Source organism: Odontomachus brunneus, unplaced genomic scaffold (genome assembly GCF_010583005.1).
Source record: "Odontomachus brunneus isolate Ranch 3 - 2012 unplaced genomic scaffold, Obru_v1 Obru_scaffold_030, whole genome shotgun sequence".
NCBI classification, from domain to species: Eukaryota; Metazoa; Arthropoda; class Insecta; order Hymenoptera; family Formicidae; genus Odontomachus; species Odontomachus brunneus.
The window spans coordinates 2,435,959-2,456,571 of NW_022639480.1; the positions used below are offsets into that span (position 1 = coordinate 2,435,959).

At 38.3% G+C, this 20,613-nt stretch overlaps 2 protein-coding genes and 1 long non-coding RNA gene across 6 annotated transcripts in view; 2 read left to right on the top strand and 1 right to left on the bottom strand.

The window, feature by feature from the left end:
* Positions 1-7,563: 7,563 nt before the first annotated feature.
* Positions 7,564-10,466, bottom strand: LOC116843123 (actin-related protein 5). Its single transcript, XM_032813220.1, has 7 exons — positions 10,211-10,466; positions 9,825-10,139; positions 9,458-9,738; positions 9,168-9,386; positions 8,776-9,077; positions 8,518-8,698; positions 7,564-8,439 (listed from the first exon to the last, which is right to left on the bottom strand). The coding sequence occupies exons 1-7, from the start codon at positions 10,317-10,319 to the stop codon at positions 7,804-7,806; spliced, it is 2,043 nt and encodes a 680-aa protein (XP_032669111.1). The 5' UTR covers positions 10,320-10,466; the 3' UTR covers positions 7,564-7,803.
* A 60-nt stretch (positions 10,467-10,526) lies between these two features.
* On the top strand, positions 10,527-14,953 carry LOC116843125. Its single transcript, XR_004377843.1, has 5 exons — positions 10,527-10,583; positions 10,699-10,825; positions 11,002-11,291; positions 12,022-12,159; positions 13,076-14,953. It is a non-coding gene; the product is annotated as an uncharacterized LOC116843125 (long non-coding RNA).
* A 347-nt stretch (positions 14,954-15,300) lies between these two features.
* Positions 15,301-20,613, top strand: part of LOC116843175 — a 10,909-nt gene continuing 5,596 nt past the window's right edge. The window contains exons 1-3 of one of the 4 annotated variants that reach the window (XM_032813353.1): positions 15,311-15,353; positions 16,144-16,208; positions 17,118-17,312. In XM_032813353.1, coding sequence (XP_032669244.1) covers positions 17,269-17,312 — 44 coding nt within the window. In that variant the 5' untranslated portion in view covers positions 15,311-15,353; positions 16,144-16,208; positions 17,118-17,268. Of the gene's footprint in view, positions 15,354-16,110; positions 16,209-16,275; positions 16,554-16,882; positions 17,313-20,613 lie in introns of those variants that run through there. The other 3 variants (XM_032813356.1, XM_032813352.1, XM_032813355.1) reach the window with 3 other exon arrangements.

Here is a 20,613-nt window from a genome sequence, read left to right on the forward strand (position 1 = left end):
TAGGAGGGGGGGGGGGGGGGGCTAAATCAATGTAAAAGCGACTTGTGAAGCATTGGATGTCTAATCTTCCAATCCGTCGTAGACGTTTGGTATCGCAAAAGCGTACAGAGTTCAAAAGTGCAGTATCAATCAATTGTCCCACGCTTTTCCCGCTCGCAACTGAGACGTTTAATTATGTGACTTATATTCTTCATAGTGTCATTGATCACTTCCGGTAGTTGGAAGATCATTATCACCATTGTCATCATTATCATCGCTGAGGCATCATATCGCCTAATACCGACTCACTCCACTTCACGTTATATAGTGCCAGAGAAACAATCGATCCTACGTCAACCGTCGGCGTGATTTGACGCAGGGTCGATTTCACCGTAGTAACGTTTGTACGAAATTCGACGAAAGGGTCCCACGACCCCACGACCATCACATTGTTGAGGACGCGAGAACGTGATAGACTAGTAGCGCTGATCGCACGCGGAAGGGGAAAAAGAAAGATGACGAATAGTGCGATTTCGAAATTTATAAGAAACAAAAGAATAAACAGCTTGTACATAGTGTAATCAGTGATAAGGTAATCAAAAAAAACGTATATCTTGCGTTAAGAGTCTCAGGCGTACAGGAGTCCTTACGTAAAAAAAGAAGAGACAAGAAATACGTAAAATACTTGAAGCAAGTGTTACCCGCCTACGTATTCTTACGCTGATCTCTGCGTGATGATTTCATTGCGAATTGCTGTCTCGTCGTTTGTACAAAAGAATAAGAGCGAACTTGAGTTTCACAACGCACTTTCCCATTTTTTGTACGGTTTTCTTTGAACAGCGAGTTGAGTAATGCGTAATGCCGAATTCTCAGAACAGTGCAGATAACGGACGCGCTTAGTCGAGAAATGCGTCGCGTTATATCGGCTTCTGATGCTCGAGACTAATTTGCTAGATCTAAAGATCTAAAGATCAATTACGTTCGATTGCTGCTCAGCGCTCGCGCAATTGTCCCCGCTGAGTGCGGCTATAATGCTCGTAACGATATCACTAGAAAATACGCGGCTGACACTTTTCGCACGAACATTTCTCGAGAAATTCTGTAGCCACGCGAAACAGCCGTCGAGAAACTGGAAAATTGGATTTCTTTTATCACGCGGAATTGCACCGACACGAGACGCAGAGACAGCGTGTGTTCTGAATTAGTTTTCAATCGACAAGATATATACGGAAGTATCTCTCACACGGATAATTTAATTCTATGACAACAATATACGAGCGATTATAATATGTAAATTTGTAGTATTGTTGTAGTATTATTATTAGTAACATATAAGATGCTCTCAGTTCGCTCGTGTCGTATATTTAAAAACAGAGATTTCATTTGCTGAATGCCCTTAACGTTGTGTCTATTAGCGAGTATTTTAATGAGATTTTTTTACAAATACGTTAACTTGAGATTTTTCCCGAGGATATGGCGCAAATTATGCTTAATTATGTGCAGATGCGTTCGCCACGGAACATTGGCAATTATGCTTTGCGTTTGTGATTGTTTTATATCAATGGCGACATTATTGGGAGATTTTATTCGAGAAATTGCGAGCACGAAGTTGATATTTATCTTGATCTCGGGAAAGTACGATGCAAAAATATATTTACACGTATTTTTTATCTAGCGTTAGTGACTCGTGTTTTGTGATTAACTTTACTACCGCTTGGCTTCCAGGACAGCGAGATTCTGTGCAATATGATCGTTATATCTGTCCACGTCTCTTTTATAATTCTGTAGTGCGGAAGAAACATGGTTGTTAATCAGATAACGACGAAGGTGTGCAAATCGGTTATCCAGCTGCCTCTTAAATAAAATTAGGACTTTTTAAATTATTATTGTACATATATATCGTATGTTTTTTGTTTCTTCCTTCTCGGAATATAAGACGCTTCGATTCGCACCTGGCCGTTACAGTATTAGATTCCCTCGTATTTTTTATTATCCGAGCAATCTGTAGGAAAATTAGCTTCCGAAAAAAATCGATATTTAATGTTAATGTGTATCCTGTAATATATAACAATAAATTAAAATATCATTTGTATATTACGTCGAATCACCTAATTTATCAGTTCGTGCGATACGTTCTGCAGTCTCCCGTTATTAAGAATTCGCTCTTTCATGCGCGGAACTTAGATCCATCAAATTCTTCCGCACTTCTTTTAAGTTCTATCGTTAACTGTTTGTAATATGTTATCTGTGCCGTTTCATAATGCATACTGATCGCTCCGTTAGAAGCGGAAAAAAAAGCAGTTTGATCGGAGAAACTGATTTCTGGTGAGGTATGAACGATTTAGTTGAAGTTATTAGAATTCAGTTTAAATTACCAAAAGATTTGATCAACTTGAACAGAAAATTCTGATAATTTCAATCGGCATTTCGTTCACATTTTGCCAAACATTTGTTTATCCAACCAAACTTCTTTTTCTTTTCGTGTATATTCTTAAATTCTTCTCATCTCAGACTTCTCATCCCGATAATGTAGCGCATTACACTCTAATACTCTTATACAATTGATTAGGTAGCCGCACACATGTCTCTTCGTGATGCGTACTTTCAACGAGTTTGAATTATCGAATCGTGTGGAATTATTGGTGGTGGCGTTCCTTACTGAGTCTCCCTTCTAGAGATACACAGTGAATCGTCCTAGAAAGTATTTCCCGAAACCGTGTTACTCGTTGAGAAACGAATCTTCATCTCGGTAATCTTCCTTTCGCCCGCACAAATCTCCACGACCTCTCATCGAGTCGCAAAAAGGGAGATATTCGGGAGGGAGTCGTTTTTCTGGACAGTCGGTTGTTTCAGTTTACGCGCGAAGGAGAATTAAATTCGATTCGCGCGAACGTGCATTCTTCGTCCCGATGAGCGATACCGCGAGTAAACGCGACGTTCCATTGGGTGGGCACTGTGAGTTTCATTCCTGACATTCGAAACCAGTTCCTGGTCCGGCTACTTTTACCGAATGCTCTATCGTGTTCCGCGTGATCGAATTCGTACTTGTGATAGCCTCGCAAGCACAGCCTTGGCTCGCGTACGTTTTATACCCTTGCGTCGCCTGGCACGAGCAGCACGTGATGTAATTAAACCTGACTTTCGGTAGGGAGAAGGAAGTCGATTGAGGAAGGTCTCGCGCAAGAGGGGCGGTAGATAAAAAAGAAAAGAAAAGGGAAGAAGAAAGAGAAGAATCCGAATTTAGCGATCGGTCCGACGAATGTAATTGTAGTCAAGGGAAAGACGAATCTAAACGAAAAACTCGACGAAGCAGACGGAATGAGGTGGGAGGAAGGAGGAGGGAAGGGGGGAATAATAAAAAAATTGACAATGCTCGCGTCGCTCGACATTGCGCCTGTACCATTTTGCTTCTTTAGCAGAGTACAATGCCATTTATTTTTGTAATACGTTTACGTAGGATAGCTCTTATTTTTATAGAGGTTTATCGTGCTATCGTAAGTCTTCTAGAGGCCTGCGTAATGAAGTAGTGTGTAGGATTTTTGTAGGCGTCGCGGAGGTCCACCCAACCGCGGTGGAGAATATATACATATATACAATTAAAAAACGAGAAAAAGAAAAAACCCAGAAAAAGGGACACGCACTTCTAGTACTGGCTTTAGTTTGATACGAACACGGAGACGCGCACGAATGAAACACACGATACGGAGTCAAAATATATCTTATTATATCAAATAATTCACAAAGCAATCTTTTTCGCGGGTGAGTGAATGATAGAAAAAAAAGAACAATGGGGATTGGGTTTGCAGCGCGAGGGAAGGATATTTAGCTGGTTGAACTTTGAATTTACAGCAATAAGATATTCCTCTGCCTCGACAGCGACGGCGGTCGCGACGACAATATGACGAAGCGCTCCATTTTTATTCCTGTAAGAACAATTATTGCCGGAGCGACGCGCATCGCTCTATCTTTTGCGGCGAGGCGCGTTCGACTTGTGGGCGATTTGCTTGATCCACGCGTCGAGCTAGATTTAATATGGTGTAAAAGAGATGTACAAAGAGTGCCGTGTGCGTCAAGCGAATCACTTGGAAGAGTAACGTAAAATAGTAAAAAAAAAAGAGAAAAAATGAAAAGATATACGGGAGGGCACTTCGAGATTAAAACAACCACGTTGAGAGACAGAGAGAGAGAGAGAGAGACGTATGTCGTCGTGTAGCACAATTTCTGTAAACCGTGTAAAAAGTAATCGACTCAAAACTGTAGACGATAAACGAAGTGACGCGCTCGCGCTGCCACGTGCAACGTCGAGCGTTGTTTACCGATTCATTTGAAATATATCGATATTTTTGTAGCAGAGAGCCGGCGAGAGATTTGACACGCATTTTTACATGTACGAAATCCACGCATGTATATACATAATAACGGTCTTCCTCGTCCAACGATATTTTTTTTGCAACGACGGCGAAAGTGCGCCTTGGCGCTTTGCATTCACTCTTTACAGCTTAGCGTTACACTTGCGCGACAGCGATGCACACACAGGGGTGAAGTGGTGTCACGATGTAAAGAAAAGTCCGCGGTATTTATGGGAACCTGCATGCAGTAGGAGACGTTTCCTACAGCTACGTTTCAAATGAGATTACAATCATCGTAATCGACGTACGATACCTAGTCCTTTGTTGCGTATGTCTTAAGTTTGACGACAAATAAGATGCGATCGATCTATTTTTCATGAATTATAATCGATGACGCCCCGAAATTCTTCTACGTGATCGTATCGACAGCCAGATCCACTGTCATCTTTTTACGTCATTTTAATAGTCTCTTACCTTCTCTTTTTCAGTACATACACTATCGTTAACTTCTGTACTATCACATTAATTCGTCCTTACGAGCTGTGAAGGGTTAATGGTTAAGAAAATTTGGTCTATCGGGGGTGCTAAAAAAAGTCGCCAGGCCGTAAGTACAAGCGTAAGCTTTTCTATCGCTAATATATCTCTCAACTCGAGTTTTGAACGGTGCCTAAAGCCTCGACTAAAAGACGAACGAAAGCAAGTCCGGAATTGCGTGTCGTCGAACCTTTTGATGAGTAAGAGGGGTGGATGGCTAGCGTGTAAGAGGGTTGCTATTATCGCGGGTGCTTGGCGTGTATCCATCAGCGATGTTACGTTTTAAAATCACACACATAGGAGGAACAAAATTATTATACGATAAGATATGTACCGTCGATGCGTAGAAAGTATCATGTCACGTGTTATACACCCGCAGTGTGTATGTATGTATGTATGTATGTATGTATGTATGTATGTATGTATGTATGTATGTATGTATGCATGTATGTATGTATGTATGATGTAAACAAGAGGATTATCGTAGCGCGCGCTCCGTTAAGAAAGAATAAAGTATATAGATGAAATATTTTATATATACACATGTATATATATATATATATATCTCACATATACGTGTGTATATATATGATTAATCGCTACCGAACTAATAATATATAAACGACAATGAAGAAGAACAGTAGATAGATCTACGCCGATTTATGTATGTACGTATAAAATATAAGGATACGAGGTACATGCACTTTTGTAATAGTCATTTTACGAAAAATGAAGATAAAAGAAGAACAAGACAAACGACGATATATAGCAGAGAAAATAAAAAGTTGACGCTTGGTATACCATAGTTTTTATCGACATATCCTGTTTGAACACATCCTCTCTTTACGTACATACTGCATACCTAGTTATTATATTACAGGTATACGTGTTATATATATATATATAGGATATTTTATGAGTATAAACGATACTAATATAATTACGATTATTATTATTGTAATTATTCTCCTTATTATTATTATTATTGTTCTCATTATCTCATCAAAATAACTATTAAATTAATTATTGTCATATAATTAATGCGAAGGATATAGGTACGTATAACATAAAAATGGGAGAGGGAGAAGTACAACTAAGGCAAGTATGTACTGTACATAACTGTCAATCTTTGCCCCACCACATACGAACTATATACATATACATAAATATATATGTATATATAAATGCATACAGCCATTATATTGCAGAAAAAACGTGAATCGTTGTTATATACTAGTTATTATTGTGAATTATTATTATATTGCTACAATTTCTTCCCAATTATCTTCCCTTATTATCATAATTATTATTATATTATTAATATTCTATTATCATGATTATATATTGTTATCATAGCCATATATCATATTACTATTGTCATCATTGCCGTCATCGTTGTCATTATTTTAAAGCGCTACGCATATACTTTTAATTACTGTTACATTATTGTTAACGGAAGTAGACCCTCACTTATAGCATATGCGGATCAAAAGTTGTATTCTTATTTATTTTGCAGATTGGATTCTCTACCTCATTCTCTTATTATAAACGAAACTACCCAAGTGTCCTCCACACCTACCCTTCTACAATTCTCTCTGTATGAAAATTTCATAAGATATAGTGTGTCATTATAAGCGAGACATTGATTTGCAGCGACCTCAAACTGTGATAGTTGTAAAGGATATGTAAATTTTAAGTTCTTCATGCTGTATTAAGATACGTACGATCGATCGACGAGTTTTGCGAACGAAAAATATTCCCGCAAATTCAAGCTCATAAATATGGCATAAGACCATGTATAATTTCGCTAAATTTTCTTTCTCTTTTTCCCGTCTTTTTATCTCAGTCATTGTTCGAGACTGTGTTTGAGAATCGTATTGATTTCGTGACGAGTTTTGCAATTTTCGTTTGCGACTATCGTCAGAACATTGTGCGCTATTGATATTAGATTTATGTTTGTATATTTCAGCATGTTTTCTACGAAAAAAATTGAATATACATGTACATATATATTGATCGCAGTAGATTCTTTTTTAAGAATGTGACATGTCTATAAAAATGTGCGTGTCACGCTTGTAACTGTATAAAATGCAGGTCAAGAGTGATGCGAAATGACGTGTTAAACGAGGAATTTTTGAGGCTTGATCGAATGATATGAACAAATGCTGTGCACTTGTGATCTTGAGATTGTCATCGATATAAATTTTTCCGTCTACGTTCTACCTATTATCAGATTAGGCTCGAATAAATTGAAGCGTTATGTACGCGGTATGGGTTCCTTTAATAATGCGTTGCGTAAGAATTAGTCCTTTAGTCGTGACCGCCGATGGGGGGGTCTCGACGATGATTTCAGTATGTTATTATATTGTGATGTTAGCTTAAGCTGCGAACCGAGAACGGATATATGTACTGAGGTTGCTGTTAAAATCAATCTTATCGCTAAGGTGAGGGATCACTTTCATAATTTTTTAGGCTACTCGAAGAACGCCCAGAAGCCGATGTCGAACGTCCTCGAGAAATAAGAAAAGTGAAAACGTATAAATACGTATCCCGCGTAATTGTGTTGAATGGCGAAATGTGAAGATGTTTTGGGAACTGTATATTGTGATCAGCAAACAGACTACAATGTAGTTTGTTCGTAATAAAATGAACAAACGCAGATACTTGTGTAATAAAGTAGATATCCATGAACAACAATTGGTCGTATTTTTTACTAATATCCATTTAGTATAAAGTTCATTTATCTTCTATATATACATCATTATTAAATAGTATTTTATGTACAGTTCATAAAAATAAAAAGCTTGATAAAAATATAAGTTTTGAGAACAGTTTGTTTATATATGTTTCTCTATTTAGTCATATTATTATATATTGTCATACAAATATACTCGGTTTATATATATAATTATATTTATTTATACATTATAATTATTACCTGCTACTCGATTTCCACATCAACAACAGTATCACTTGCTTTCCACTCTACGATTACTTGCTCGGACGTCACGGGCGCTTGTATCATTGGCAAAGGATCAGGCGATCGAGTGTAAGTATTACTCGTCGAATGTTCCTTGAAATACTCTCCGCCTTTCTCTTCGTATTCCTTGCGACTGACTAAGTATTCGGGAAGATTACCGTTTAATCCAAAGTCTCTTGCACCGTACCAAGCATCCAGACTAGTATTTTTCGCGATGTTCACTTGAAAGCTTGATCCAAAGGGTCTCATTTCACGTAGTTCGCGTTTCAATCTGTCCAATAAACCCGGAAATGCCGTCGGTCCACCGGTGAGAAACACGTTACTGACTAAACGCATCTGTTCTTCAGTCGAGTACTGTTTTAAGACATATTCGATTGTTTCGGCAATCCCGGCCTCCACAGAACCAACCATAGATGGCTGGAATAATAATTCCGGTGCACGTAAACGTTCCACGCCCACGTGAAGTTGGTGAGTTTCTCCGGGTACCATTGGGACACTGGATCCGGCACTGTCAAATTCCGGATCATGGTGACGTAAAACATCTTCTAGTTCCAGCAGCTTTTCTTGCTCCAATTCTGAATCTGAATCGCCACCTTCCTGTAATTACTCAGTATTAATCATTTGGTAACAATAAACACTAAATAGCGCAATTTAACGAGAAGAATACGGGCGTACCCTATTTATAACTTTGTACACGTCCCAGTCTTCGTCCCGCATACCGAAATCGTCATCGCGCTTTTCTTTTCTTGCCAACTGGCTAATTATGCGCATTCTTTCCTGTGCAGCGGCTGTCCTTCGTTTTGCCATGTCTTGTCTTCGTTGCCTCTTCGCCATACGTTTGTCTAATATTTCTTGTCTATAAATGATTCATTAATCTAAGAAATAAGTAATTAATCTAATAAAAAATAAGTATGCATTAGATGAAGAAGCTACCTTTTTTTTCTAACTCCAGCAATCCATTCGTCGAAATCCTGTTGATCTTTTGGTTGAAGGTTCGATTTAATTTTAGGTTTTTGTTCTTCCATCACAATGTTTTCCTCTTGTGAGTTAGCAGCAACAATCTTTTGTCTGGTCCTCTCTACTTTTGCTTGCAAATTATGAATCATTTTTATTAGATCAGCCTCGTTTGCAAGAGAGTAAGATTTTAAGGCCTGATCAAACTCATCGAGTTCACCTTCCTCTAGGAGATCTTGGACTGCCAATAGTTGATTCAGCTGCTCTTCATCTTCAGCTAACTATAAATGTAAACCATAAAATTAAACTTTAACATTTAGTAGTAATATCTATCACAGTAAATATAAATGAGATTCTGTAAAAGTGCTAACCCTTTCTTCTCTCTTTCTTGCATTGATTTCCATTAATCTTCGTGCTAATTCCCGTTTTCTTTCCTTTTGCTGCTCCAGTGTTAAGCCAGGAGCAGCAGTAGGAGCAATGTATGGTAATTGCACTCTTAAAACATTTGTGTCATAATAATCAACATCTGCCCACTTGGATATTTCATCCTGATAACTTAAGGCAATCATTGAGTATTCGTGTATCAACTCCTGCAAATTATAAAGAAGACATCTACTAATTTTTATTATTTCTATGTTTGATGTTTAGTATCTATACATACCTCTGCACGACTAGGTGTTATTGCATTAACATGTACTGGATATTTTAACTGAAGAAGTCTATGCATGTACGATGTGATATGATATCCACCAACATTGATTCTCCTTGCATTTGTGGCATCTGCTTTTCCATCCAATATTGGTATTATGTGAGTCGTATGATATCCTATACTAACTATTAAGCCATCAGGTGGGCAGTTGTTATGCTGATATGAAAATAAGCAATCAACTCCATACGATATAGATGGTACACTGTAGCACTCAAATAACAATTCTGCCATTACTGAAACATATTGTTTTCTTCTTTTAGTATGTTATTAGATGCTAAAAATTGCATTATAATTGTAACATAGGCCATTATATTCTTACAGTTACGTGAATAATTGGGATTGAGGAACGTTTCAGTCAAAATAATCGGATGGTTTATGCTTCCTTCAGTGTCTATGCCCATGTGTGAGAATGTGTAATCAAATATCTGTTCTTGAGCCTCAAAATGAGTCACTACATTTCTGTCAAACTGAGTTTTCAATTGAAATCTAACAGCTTCGATATTTGCAATATCATTTCCTACTTGAGGTTCCCCATCTTTCTTGCCACGTTCTTTGCGTGGTTTTGCTATGAGATTCTTAAATATTAATTGCGGTTCCTTCTCGGTGGCCCAACCGACTCTACAGTTGTAGGATCCTAATGCCAAATAGTATTGTTACTTTAAAAAGTAGCGTGATTAGAACACTTAATTAAATATAAAATATTACCATTGTCAATAACAAGCGGCGTGCGTTCTGACTTTACTCTTTGTGGATATACGTGTATTATATCTGGTACAGCTTTTATATCCTTCAATTCAATTAATTCTATTTCCATTTTTTTTGACGATTTTTGACACGAATACCAAACGTAGTTTTAACTGGGCAACATTAATTAGAATAGTGTTGGCGGAAAAATTTAATTAGAACAGATACTGAGAGAGACAGAGAGAACTAGGCAACATAACCTTACCTCTGTAACGCTTGCATCTGCTTACTTACCGACGTAGTGCTTGCTGCCATCTTACAGACGTAAGCAAAACTACGACAATCAGGTTCAATTAGATCTCGATAAGAGGCCGCATTTATTTCTTATTTTTACGTAAGTATATCCTTGTTGTATATTTATTCTTGTTAACGATAAAGATAATTATGAAAATAAAGAGAATACTACAATTTAGTTATTTGCGTATACATCCGATGAAATAACTTTACAGCTTACGATGTGTCTGCCTTTCAAAAACCCGCGCTGTTGGTGTGTGTCAAGTGCCAAAAGGTTCTAGAACTTTAACCTTATCAGATCATTAATTTGTCCTCTACTATCTTCTTTTCACGCCGCTCGTAGTAAGTGTATAGCGATTTAATGCACAAATATTTTGGGATATATGAGTTCAATGAACTATCAGTAATGTCTCGATGAATTATTGCTATATTCTACAATATAAGAAGTTACATTGTACATCGCGTATGTAGATGTCACTCGGTAAACTTCCACAAAGTAACATGCTTTTATTTTTCAGGTAATTTCTAGTAGAATCTAATATTTGTATGCATGGTACACGCAATATTTGCTAGGTGCAATCCCATATCGTTCGAACGTGTTGAGTTATTCACACGACGAATGATACGAATAAGGGCAACACCATCCATCGCCAAATTCGACGTATGAATATTCAATATTCGACGTCGGGCGTATCATTCGAATACATCGGCACCCCTCGTCTCTCGTAGGCACTGCAATTCCTGTAACGTGCACGATGCTCGGCGTCATTACATCGGAAGCGGTCGCGCGAGCATATGCCGCATGCATGTATGTATGAAGATGCATTATCTATCGGAATAACATTTATGCCTAGGCTATCGGGAAAGTTCATGAATAGCATCCTTTTGTAATATTAGGGTCACTTTAGCGAGCCAAAGTTAAATACCAATACGAGAACCTATTAGAAATCGTATCAGATACAAGTGTGCCACCTTAGGCATGTGTTCATTGCACAATAATATCGTGTAATAACCATTATAAATATGTATTTTTATTAGTAATTGTTTGTATCTTAAATCATAATATCACTGTCAGTTATAATAGTTATGGAGACTGGTTCAATTTGGCCTAAGGATCAAGTTGATCATATATTTTGTTTATGTATTTATCATGAAGAATAGTGGAAAGAGAATTGTAAAATGTTCCTTTTAGAACATTGAGAAAGTATCTTTGTTCTTCAAAAGGAACACTTTGCCATTCTTTTTCCATTGTCACAATAAATGAATGGCTAACATGATCTTGAACTTTCATTTGACCTGGCTCCTTCTACAGTGACAAGTCAATTTTATACATCTACTTAATTAAAACTTAAAAAAGAAAAAAATATATAATTGATTTTATATACTCTTCATATAATGATCAGAAATTACAGCATTTCGTTAATTTTTTTGTTTATTAATTTTTTCAGTGATTATAATTATATATGGAATATTTAATAGTGATATAATTATGATATATTTTGTTCCGTAAAAATTGACACTATATTATTTTATATTAGGACTTTACAACTTCAGAGTCAGTTAGATCATCCAGATGAATTGTACTACATTCAGCTTCTGATAAATTGGATATCTACAAGCATTGTTAGCAAAGTTTTCTAAAATAAATATCGCATAGGACACCGTTATATACACAGGTAAACGTTTTGCTCCGTCTTGAGATTCTGTTTCGCACGAGCACATGTAATTTTTGTTTTCTGTGAGACTATTTTTTATCTTTTGTCCTTTACCGCCGATCCTCGAAACTGTAATGGCCCGAAGAACCACACTATGAAAATTTGTCGCGATATTTCGAATATAAACAGACCTTTGTTACATCTTAAGCGGAGCTCTCTTGTAGTGAAATAGCTACCGTGAGGTGCAGGACTTTGTAACCGCTTTGTGGTCGATAAGACAATATGTTCCTTGCAACGTTCCCGTTCTGCATAGGAATAGGATATTTGTTATAGCTATTCGGTGGGCGAGGGAAGGGGGGATGAAACAGGGAAATTCGTAGGAGAAACTACAAAGACTACGTCAGTTAAGTGCACTTGTAATTATCAGCGATGTAGCCATGAAATTATTGCAAATTACATTCTCTCTTAGCAGTGCCTGTTAATAGATACATAACAAGGACGGTGGTTTTTACTGGAGCTTAGTTTAAAAATTTACCAAGTTCAAGAATAAATAATTGTAATTATATAACTATCGTTGGAATATATTCCATATAAAACAAAGGAAAAGAGAGGACATATTTGTAAGAATTATTGTCGGAGAATACCTAAATGCGATTCAATCACCATCCTTTTAGAGCTTCGTTAAGGTGTAATTAAGAGTAATTATTTTCACTTCGTACGTGCGTGTTGATTTTTCGAGTAATTTTGAACGCGATGCAATTGTAACTTTAACAACGATCAGTTGCCATCGAAACGTGTGTCCAGGCATTTGATATGGGAATTCTTTCGTCGAGTTATCCGGAATGTAATGCTAATTTAAAAACTTTTTTTTTCTCGGAAAACACGAACGTCAGTTTCACTTGTCTCTTTCTAATTCCCTAACTTTCTCCAAATTTAGGGTCGCCTTCAATTAGGGAGGATATTCTCGCTCATGGTACTCTCCTCCGCTACCGACCGATCTTTCCGAGCAGCGACGTCGTGCGCGCGCTCTATAAAAGGATAGCTAGAGGTCTAATTGCAGCCATCAGCGAAAGCCGACGGACCGGAAGCGGGCGGAAACTTAGAGCATTCTTCGCGAGGTCCTCCATCGGGCGTCGAGAGAATTCCTCGGCAATAGCTCCCGCGCTCCTTCGCAAGAGATTCCGCGGCCAAAGGCACCGGTCCATTTTTCAGTATTAGGAAGAAGCGATAGCCCGCCGAGGCGATCGGTAATCGATATCCGTGGAGCGGCGAACGCTCGTAAACTGGCCAAACAACGATACGTACCGTACCCGATTGGTTTAGCTTCGCGAAGGGCGAGTACAGGTGCGCGATTGGTTGAGCAGGTGAGCGATTGGCTCGACCTATCGGGCTTCCGTTTACCTCTTTCGCGTTTCTACCTTCGGCTTTTCTTCGGTCTATTTGCGCGGCACACCGGAGTTGTATAAAAAGTACGTAGCCGCGAGAACAGTTTTATGAAACGCGAGAGACTTTTCGGGATATTTACCTTGTATTAACCTCGCTACTTTTCTTGTTTGCCGCCAATATGCCTCTTTTTTTGCACTTTACTTTTCAAATGCCTCGAGCACGTTTTAGACGACCTATAGTATGCGGCAAAGTTTGAAACGGAATTTGTGAGGCAAGATTCGAGTTGAAACAGAATTACTTTTGCGGACGCATGTAAATTTTCACACATGTTGTTATTGTATGTATACGCGACAGACGAAATTATAAACCGAATTCTGACCCGAGTTTCGTCTAAAGTGGGTTTCAAGGAGCATTTATAGCCACACATTGCTTATACACTGAAACGCACATTATGTTGAAACGCCTGAGGAAACGCCTGAATTACGAAAGATTTCCCTTCGCATTTTAACGTCTGACTGGCATAATTCTACCGCCGCGAGCGTTGCAATATTTACTCATTGAACAAATTCTACGCGGTATCGCGATCGCACGCTAAGTATGACGAGGGAAACCCGACGTTTTCTTTTTCGCAATTCGCGTCGCTTTATCGGTTATTTTTGCGCCGCTCTTCCCTGGGGCGCATCGTTCGAACTTACAGTTTTCGCGGGCGTTAACTCTCGTTGCGCCGTGCAATTTAGCGTTTCAGCGACGTATAATCGCGTTAAAAGTCGAGCACCAACTCGAGACGAGGCGGTAATCGCCCGTTCTATCCGATAACGAGTTTCGTCTAACTTCGCGACTGCGTAGCGGCGGGGAAAGAGAACGACAAAATAAAGGGGCCGCCTACTAGGAGACAGTAGGTAAAGGGTGAGAGAAAAGGAAAGGGTTGCGAATGAAACTGCGGAAGAAGTAAAATCTCTCGTCAGAGGAAGAAAGAGAAAGATACATATAATAGCTAATTTTCTTTTAACGAGCTCCCTTGTCCGAGTTATTCCTGATTGTAGCGGATATTCGAAACAGATGAGAGATCGAGATCGTGATCAAGATTAAAAGTCGTGAACATTTGAAATTTCGTTAAGTGAAACGAACATCTCTCGCAGAAAAACGCTCTGTTATCTCTGCACAAGTAGAAGACATAATTATCTCCGCAGTAAGCATTCGTTAAGATAAAAATACAAATGCCCGGACACATACCTAATCCTCGACCTTATTATTTTGGTTTTTAAATACAAATATTTTAATTTTCTAATAAACATTAATTATTATATAGTAACACAATATAGTAATATAACTAATGTTATAATTTTAATCATAATATCGTAATTGTAATTTCCTAGTCAACGATATAAATGTAATATAATGCAAATATTATGTAACAGTTACAATGATGAATGAGAAATTATAATATTAATGTAATATTATTGTTAGTTGGTGTTTACTGGTTTTCAGTATAAAAAATATACATATATTAAGTGTGTACATATATTTTATGTCAAAAGTTTACATTTTCACATTTTAAGATCAAAACAATAAGAATATCTATGATTAAACACGTGTCGGAAAATCGCTGCTTTGACCTTACTTGACGAATTGATTTTGAACAAAAGAAAATTTCGCGCGATACGTGTCACCGTGCGATGTATCCTTACGCGTCAATCACAGCCAATCACAGCCAATCACAGGCCTTCGCAACTATCGCATTTCCGCGACGATAGCGTTATTTGTGGTGCGCCATGTTGACGGGCTCAGCAGATCGTTTCCTGTCCCTCGTCACTTACGTTTGAAAAAAAGTAAGTTTCGTATATATTGAAGGCATTCGCGTAAGTGTTGGACGTATTAGGACGTGTACGCGGATACGATAAAGCGCCCGCGTCGTCCTGCTCGTCCTGACTCGTTCGCCGCACTCGTATCGTTCCGGGCATCGTATTGTATATAAACGTGAGCTACCGTTGAATTCTTACAATATATGTTTCAAGTCGTTCGTTCATCCGCGGTATATACTGAATATAATCGTAGTCATTTGTTAGCTTCTTGATAAGTCTGTTCTTTTTTTAAGGATTTTTTTAAGGATTTTTCTGAACCACTGTACATCGGTGTTATAAGTTAGAATGAGACAGAATATTTGTTTCACTCTAACTTATTACCAGTTCAGGGAGCTCTGAAAAAGAACATAATAATTCGATTTCGAGCAAATTTTTTTGTCATTGCCTTTATTATGTATCGCAGTGATGTGATTTTGCCGGCAAACATTTTTCCTCCTTCACTTACAGAGCGCTCTATATGTGTGAAGATCATTGTTACATGATCAACAAAGTACTCTATGTGTGTGTAAATGGAGGGGAAGACACTCGAGATTGCATCACTGACGTATCGTTAATACATTTCGCGCCAAACGATGTGCGCCTGCGCGATAATCATAATACTGATTAACTGCATCCAGCGCTATAGTGCTCCTTCGCTGTGATAGGCTGGTTCCAAAAATATACTTTGTGAACAATGAATTAGACGGTAGATGTCTTGCATACAGCGACTTCGTCACCGTATTACCGGACGGGCTCAAAAGGTCGCCATTTTTTCTAGTGGACGAGAAGTGAGCTCTGGTTGTTCTTGTGCATCGGGGCTTTGGGAATGAGTGTTGACTGGAGGTATGCATGGGTGCGGTCGAATAGCCGTTGTCGTCAGTTCATAAGGCAAGATATCGTTGAACGTTTATCCTGTGCTGTGTGTTCGTGCAATTGAGACATATCGTGGCTCGCGCATGCTCGGGGTAACAGGGTGAAGTGCCGATCGAGGCCGAGGCACTCGGCTGTAATTAGCCGGTAACATAGTATTCGAATCGCGCGTTTAGCGGATACGCCTCTGTCGACACGGTCATTTCGTGCGTCATTCTCCGCCCTGTGCATCGTTCGACCCGAAACGTTACCACCCGGATCCGCTATTTTCACGACATCCTTTGCCGAGCTCGAAGTGCATCGTGGGTAATCAGTCGCGTATGTGCCGGTTTGAGTAAAGTGTTGGATCGCGAGCGCGGATAATAGTAATTAGCTGCTTAGACAGCAATTGACTGCCGTGACGAGTATTCGAGTCGCAATTAGCACGCGGAACACACAGTGAAGCGTCGTGTGTGTGTGTGCGTGCGGTCGTTTCATGCCAAATTCGCGCGCCAATTCGTGCCGCCCATGAGTACCGAATTGCCATTGTGCGAACGTCGTTATCTAAATCGCCCTTTATTCGCTCGATGCGAATGGTGAATCCGCGCGAGTGACGAGTACGTCGAGTGAAATTTCCGCCGATCGTAGTAATCAATTGTGTTTTTCAGACATAATCAGCGGTCGAGCGACGTCGTGAACTCGAATTTTTCAAGGGTCAGAACACCGCGTGATGATTTCTGATTGAACCAAGCTAAAGCTCTTTGAGTCAAAGTTGAGATGTCTGCATTTCTGTAAGAGGAAATGGCAAGGAAAAGGAGAGAAAGGATATGAAAATGGGCGGGGGATAGAAAGAGAGAGAAGCTGCAGCGTGTTTTGTCTTACATTTTTTTTATTTTTACTTAGATCACCGCCCCCCTCCCCCCCCAATGGCGGATAGGACGTAGATTAACGAGGAATCATCATGCTTCAGTCTACTCGCGACTAGAGGAAGCGTAAGAACTTGTATGCTGGATGGAATTGATGTGACCTTGGATCGGGGACAGGACGAACTGGGATGGAGCAGCCGGCGGCGGATTACCAGCTCGTCGATACGGTCTGGTGAGTAAATTCATTTATTACGCTTGCCCGAGTAATTATGTATTTATTTGCAAGGATTTGCCACTGTGTGGCATTTAGCATCGCGACCGCGATTTGACAGGCGCTTAATTATTCCGGATGAGTTTCCACGAGATAAACGATTAGTGTGGAATTTGTTTCGTCCTCCGTTCTCTTTCTCTATTTCCTCTTTAGCATTGAGTTCGTGGAATGAGATGTCAAGTTCGAAATGTCGCACGTGCTTCTTTAACTCGTCGCTTCGGCGAATAAGTACGCGACGTTTAAGCAACTATAGCGAGACTAAACGAGAAGCCGAAGTTTCGTTAAAGCCGTCACAATTTTATCTCACGTTCTAATCTGCAATTTTTATTTCGTTCTGCACAAAAAGCGCATTTTTTCGTTTACGAAGGGATTCGTGGCCCGAGCCACAGCGACGGATTTCTCGCGAAGATTGCAGATTGTATGTATAAGTAATGCTGAAGTTACAAAGCTGAAACAACGAAAGCGGCTCGCGATAGGAGGGATGCATCATCCACTACGTCTTCCTCCTTCCCGTTCTCACTGTTTTCTTTTGGTATTATCGTGCGGGATTGTATCTTGCATGGTAGCTCTTTCTTTCTCTATTTCTCTCTGTCTCACACGCGTGCGAGTGAACTTTGAAGAACTTCTGCTGCAGCACGAATCCTATGCGCGAATAATAAATATTTTACCGTGGCTATCCTCTTGACTTCTTCGTCTTTTGTGCGGACGTTTCCATACTGCGCTGCGATTCCACAAAGCACCAAGCTTGCGGCTTTTCAACATGATTCATTAAGTGCAAGCAGAATAACGTGGAGGTACTAATTTCTGCTGTAAACAACATTAAGAATTCCTCGTATTTGTTCTTCCGTTTAAATCCTTCGAAGTGAAATGCCGTCAATGACCGCGTTGTGTTTATATTATTTGTATTTGGTGAAAACGTTTGATTATATTTGGGAAGAAATTCTGTGTTAAATCATTCAAAAGAGGTGCTTTCGATGTTTTCTAATTTTCTTCGTTAAACGGAATTGAAACATCTTGCTATTTTAATTTATACTAGATACTACATTGATTGAAGTGTGCATTGATAATTTTTTCTGTTTTAACATTATCTCATATTGTCACAATACTCCGCGCATTCTTTTTATCAGCAATTAATGTGATTGCGGCAGTAATTTCTTTTTAAATAATCTTGCATTGTGTATTAGAAGATATGTACTCAGAAAAAATAATCTTTAGCGAAATACTCTTATACATGGTCTCAAGAAGTTTTATTCTTCTAAAACCAAAAGATAAATGTAATCCTGCGTATAATATTCTTAGTTAGAATTATTATAATATTATTCTTAAATCTTGTCGTTTATCTACGATACAAATCTTGTTCTTAATAGAGATTTCTTTTACTAAGAAAGTATTCTGTTTCAGTAAACATATTCCTCTTAATTCAAAAGAAAAAAAACAATATTTAATAGATTTGCGATTAATAATTCATTTTATTGAAAGAGGAATACTTTTTTGGTAAGAGTTCTTGCTTAGAATATAGAATTACAGAAAATAATACTTCATAATAATTATTTTTTTTTGGTTGTTGGAATATTTTTCTTTTTATCTAAAAGCCTCTTGAAGCTGTAATAAGATTTTTACTACAAGTAAACCTAAAAGTTACACTTCGATTTCTTTCCAATTTGGTATAAATATAGAAGTACAAAAAATATTTAGGTCATATTTTTTTATTTTGATCCACTTTGAATTTTACGAGCAGTTTATAGCTTTTTAATGTTTTCACTCCTATCATCAACAAGTGCAACAAAAATGCATAAGAAATAAAATTGAATATAAGATATAGTTAAATAATTTTAATAAAATCGGCTGAGACCATTCTAAATTTCTTTAGCCGAGATTCCAACCAAAATATTTCAAATCTGTGTTAAATTAGTCAAAAATGGTTTGAATCTTTTAATCAAACCGAGAAATTATTTATACAAATAATTATACAAATAATTATTTATATAAATAATTTCTCGGTTTGGTCGAGATTTGAACCATTTTTGATTAATTTAGCACAGATTTGAAATATTTCGGTTAGAATCTCGGCTAAAGAAATTTAGAATGATTCGTGTCTTAGCTATGCCAATTTTGTTAAAATTATTTAACTAGATCTTGTATTCAATTTTATCTCTTATGCATTTTTGTTATACTTGTTGATGATAGGAGTGAGAACATTAAAAAGCTATAAACTGCCCATGAAACTCAAAGTGGATCAAAATGAAAAAAATATGACCTAAATATTTTTAAATGAAAAAAATATGACCTAAATATTTTTTATTCCTCTATATTTTATTCCTCTATATTTTATTCCTCTATATTGTGCCAAATTAAAAAGAAATCGGAGAGTACCTTTTAGGTAGGTTTACTTGTAAGAATTAGATTATATTTTTTTGGATGTAGTATTTTTGGTGACTATATTTTCATTGCAATCAATACGATTTAGTCTATATATTATGTGCTCTGAGCAAATACGCTTTGTGAGCGTTTGAATTGAAATCTGCCCAGCATTGCACGTTGATGTCCTACGACGTCCAACCCGGTCCAGGTCTCGCTGCATTTCGACCACATCCGTCCGGCCTTCTCGGCATCCAGTCGTCGTTCCGCGTCGGTCGCACTTCACATTCACTTCACTTCACTTGACTGCACCGTACTCGAGGCTGTGATCGCTTTAAAGGTGCTTAACGACTTAAACGAGAAGTAAACGATAAGTTTGAGCCTTTCGGGGGATATATTTGCGAGTCGTGCAGGAAAGTGGGTGAATCACGTCAATGCTCTTACAGCTCACGCGTGCAATTTTCGAAGAATCGATCTACGATTATAAGACCGAGAATTCGCTGGTTACATAAGGACTTCGGAAACAGAAGCGCCTGTATTAAATAATAAAACGGGTTTCTCCCGAGGAAACGCTCTTTTGCTCGCGGGAAAGTTGTCGGGTGTTGTACGCTGTCCCGAATACGAGTTCAAGGAGAATCGGGAAACGATCATGTGGTCGCGTGTAACACGTGCCCGGTGTATTCTCGATGGTACGTGTTGCTCTTTGTTTCTCACGTGTCTCTTCGTTGGTTCTCCTCCGGCCATCCTGATGGCAACCTATCGGTTATCGGGCACACGTGCATGTACGGTAATAACAAGACCACGCCGGAGACAGTTAATATCGATTGAAAAAGTTCTCTTTTTGTTTATGTATATATATATATATATATATATATATATATATATATATATATATATATATATA

What these genes read in the sequence shown, in the direction of transcription:
- LOC116843123 (XM_032813220.1), bottom strand. Translation starts at nt 10,319, where the DNA reads ATGGAAATAGAATTAATTGAATTGAAGGATATAAAAGCTGTACCAGAT. An exon ending in TAACACCTAGTCGTGCAGAG is followed by an intron (nt 9,387 to 9,457) that starts GTATGTATAGAT and finishes TATAATTTGCAG; the next exon opens with GAGTTGATACACGAATACTC. An exon ending in GCTGGAGTTAGAAAAAAAAG is followed by an intron (nt 8,699 to 8,775) that starts GTAGCTTCTTCA and finishes AATCATTTATAG; the next exon opens with ACAAGAAATATTAGACAAAC.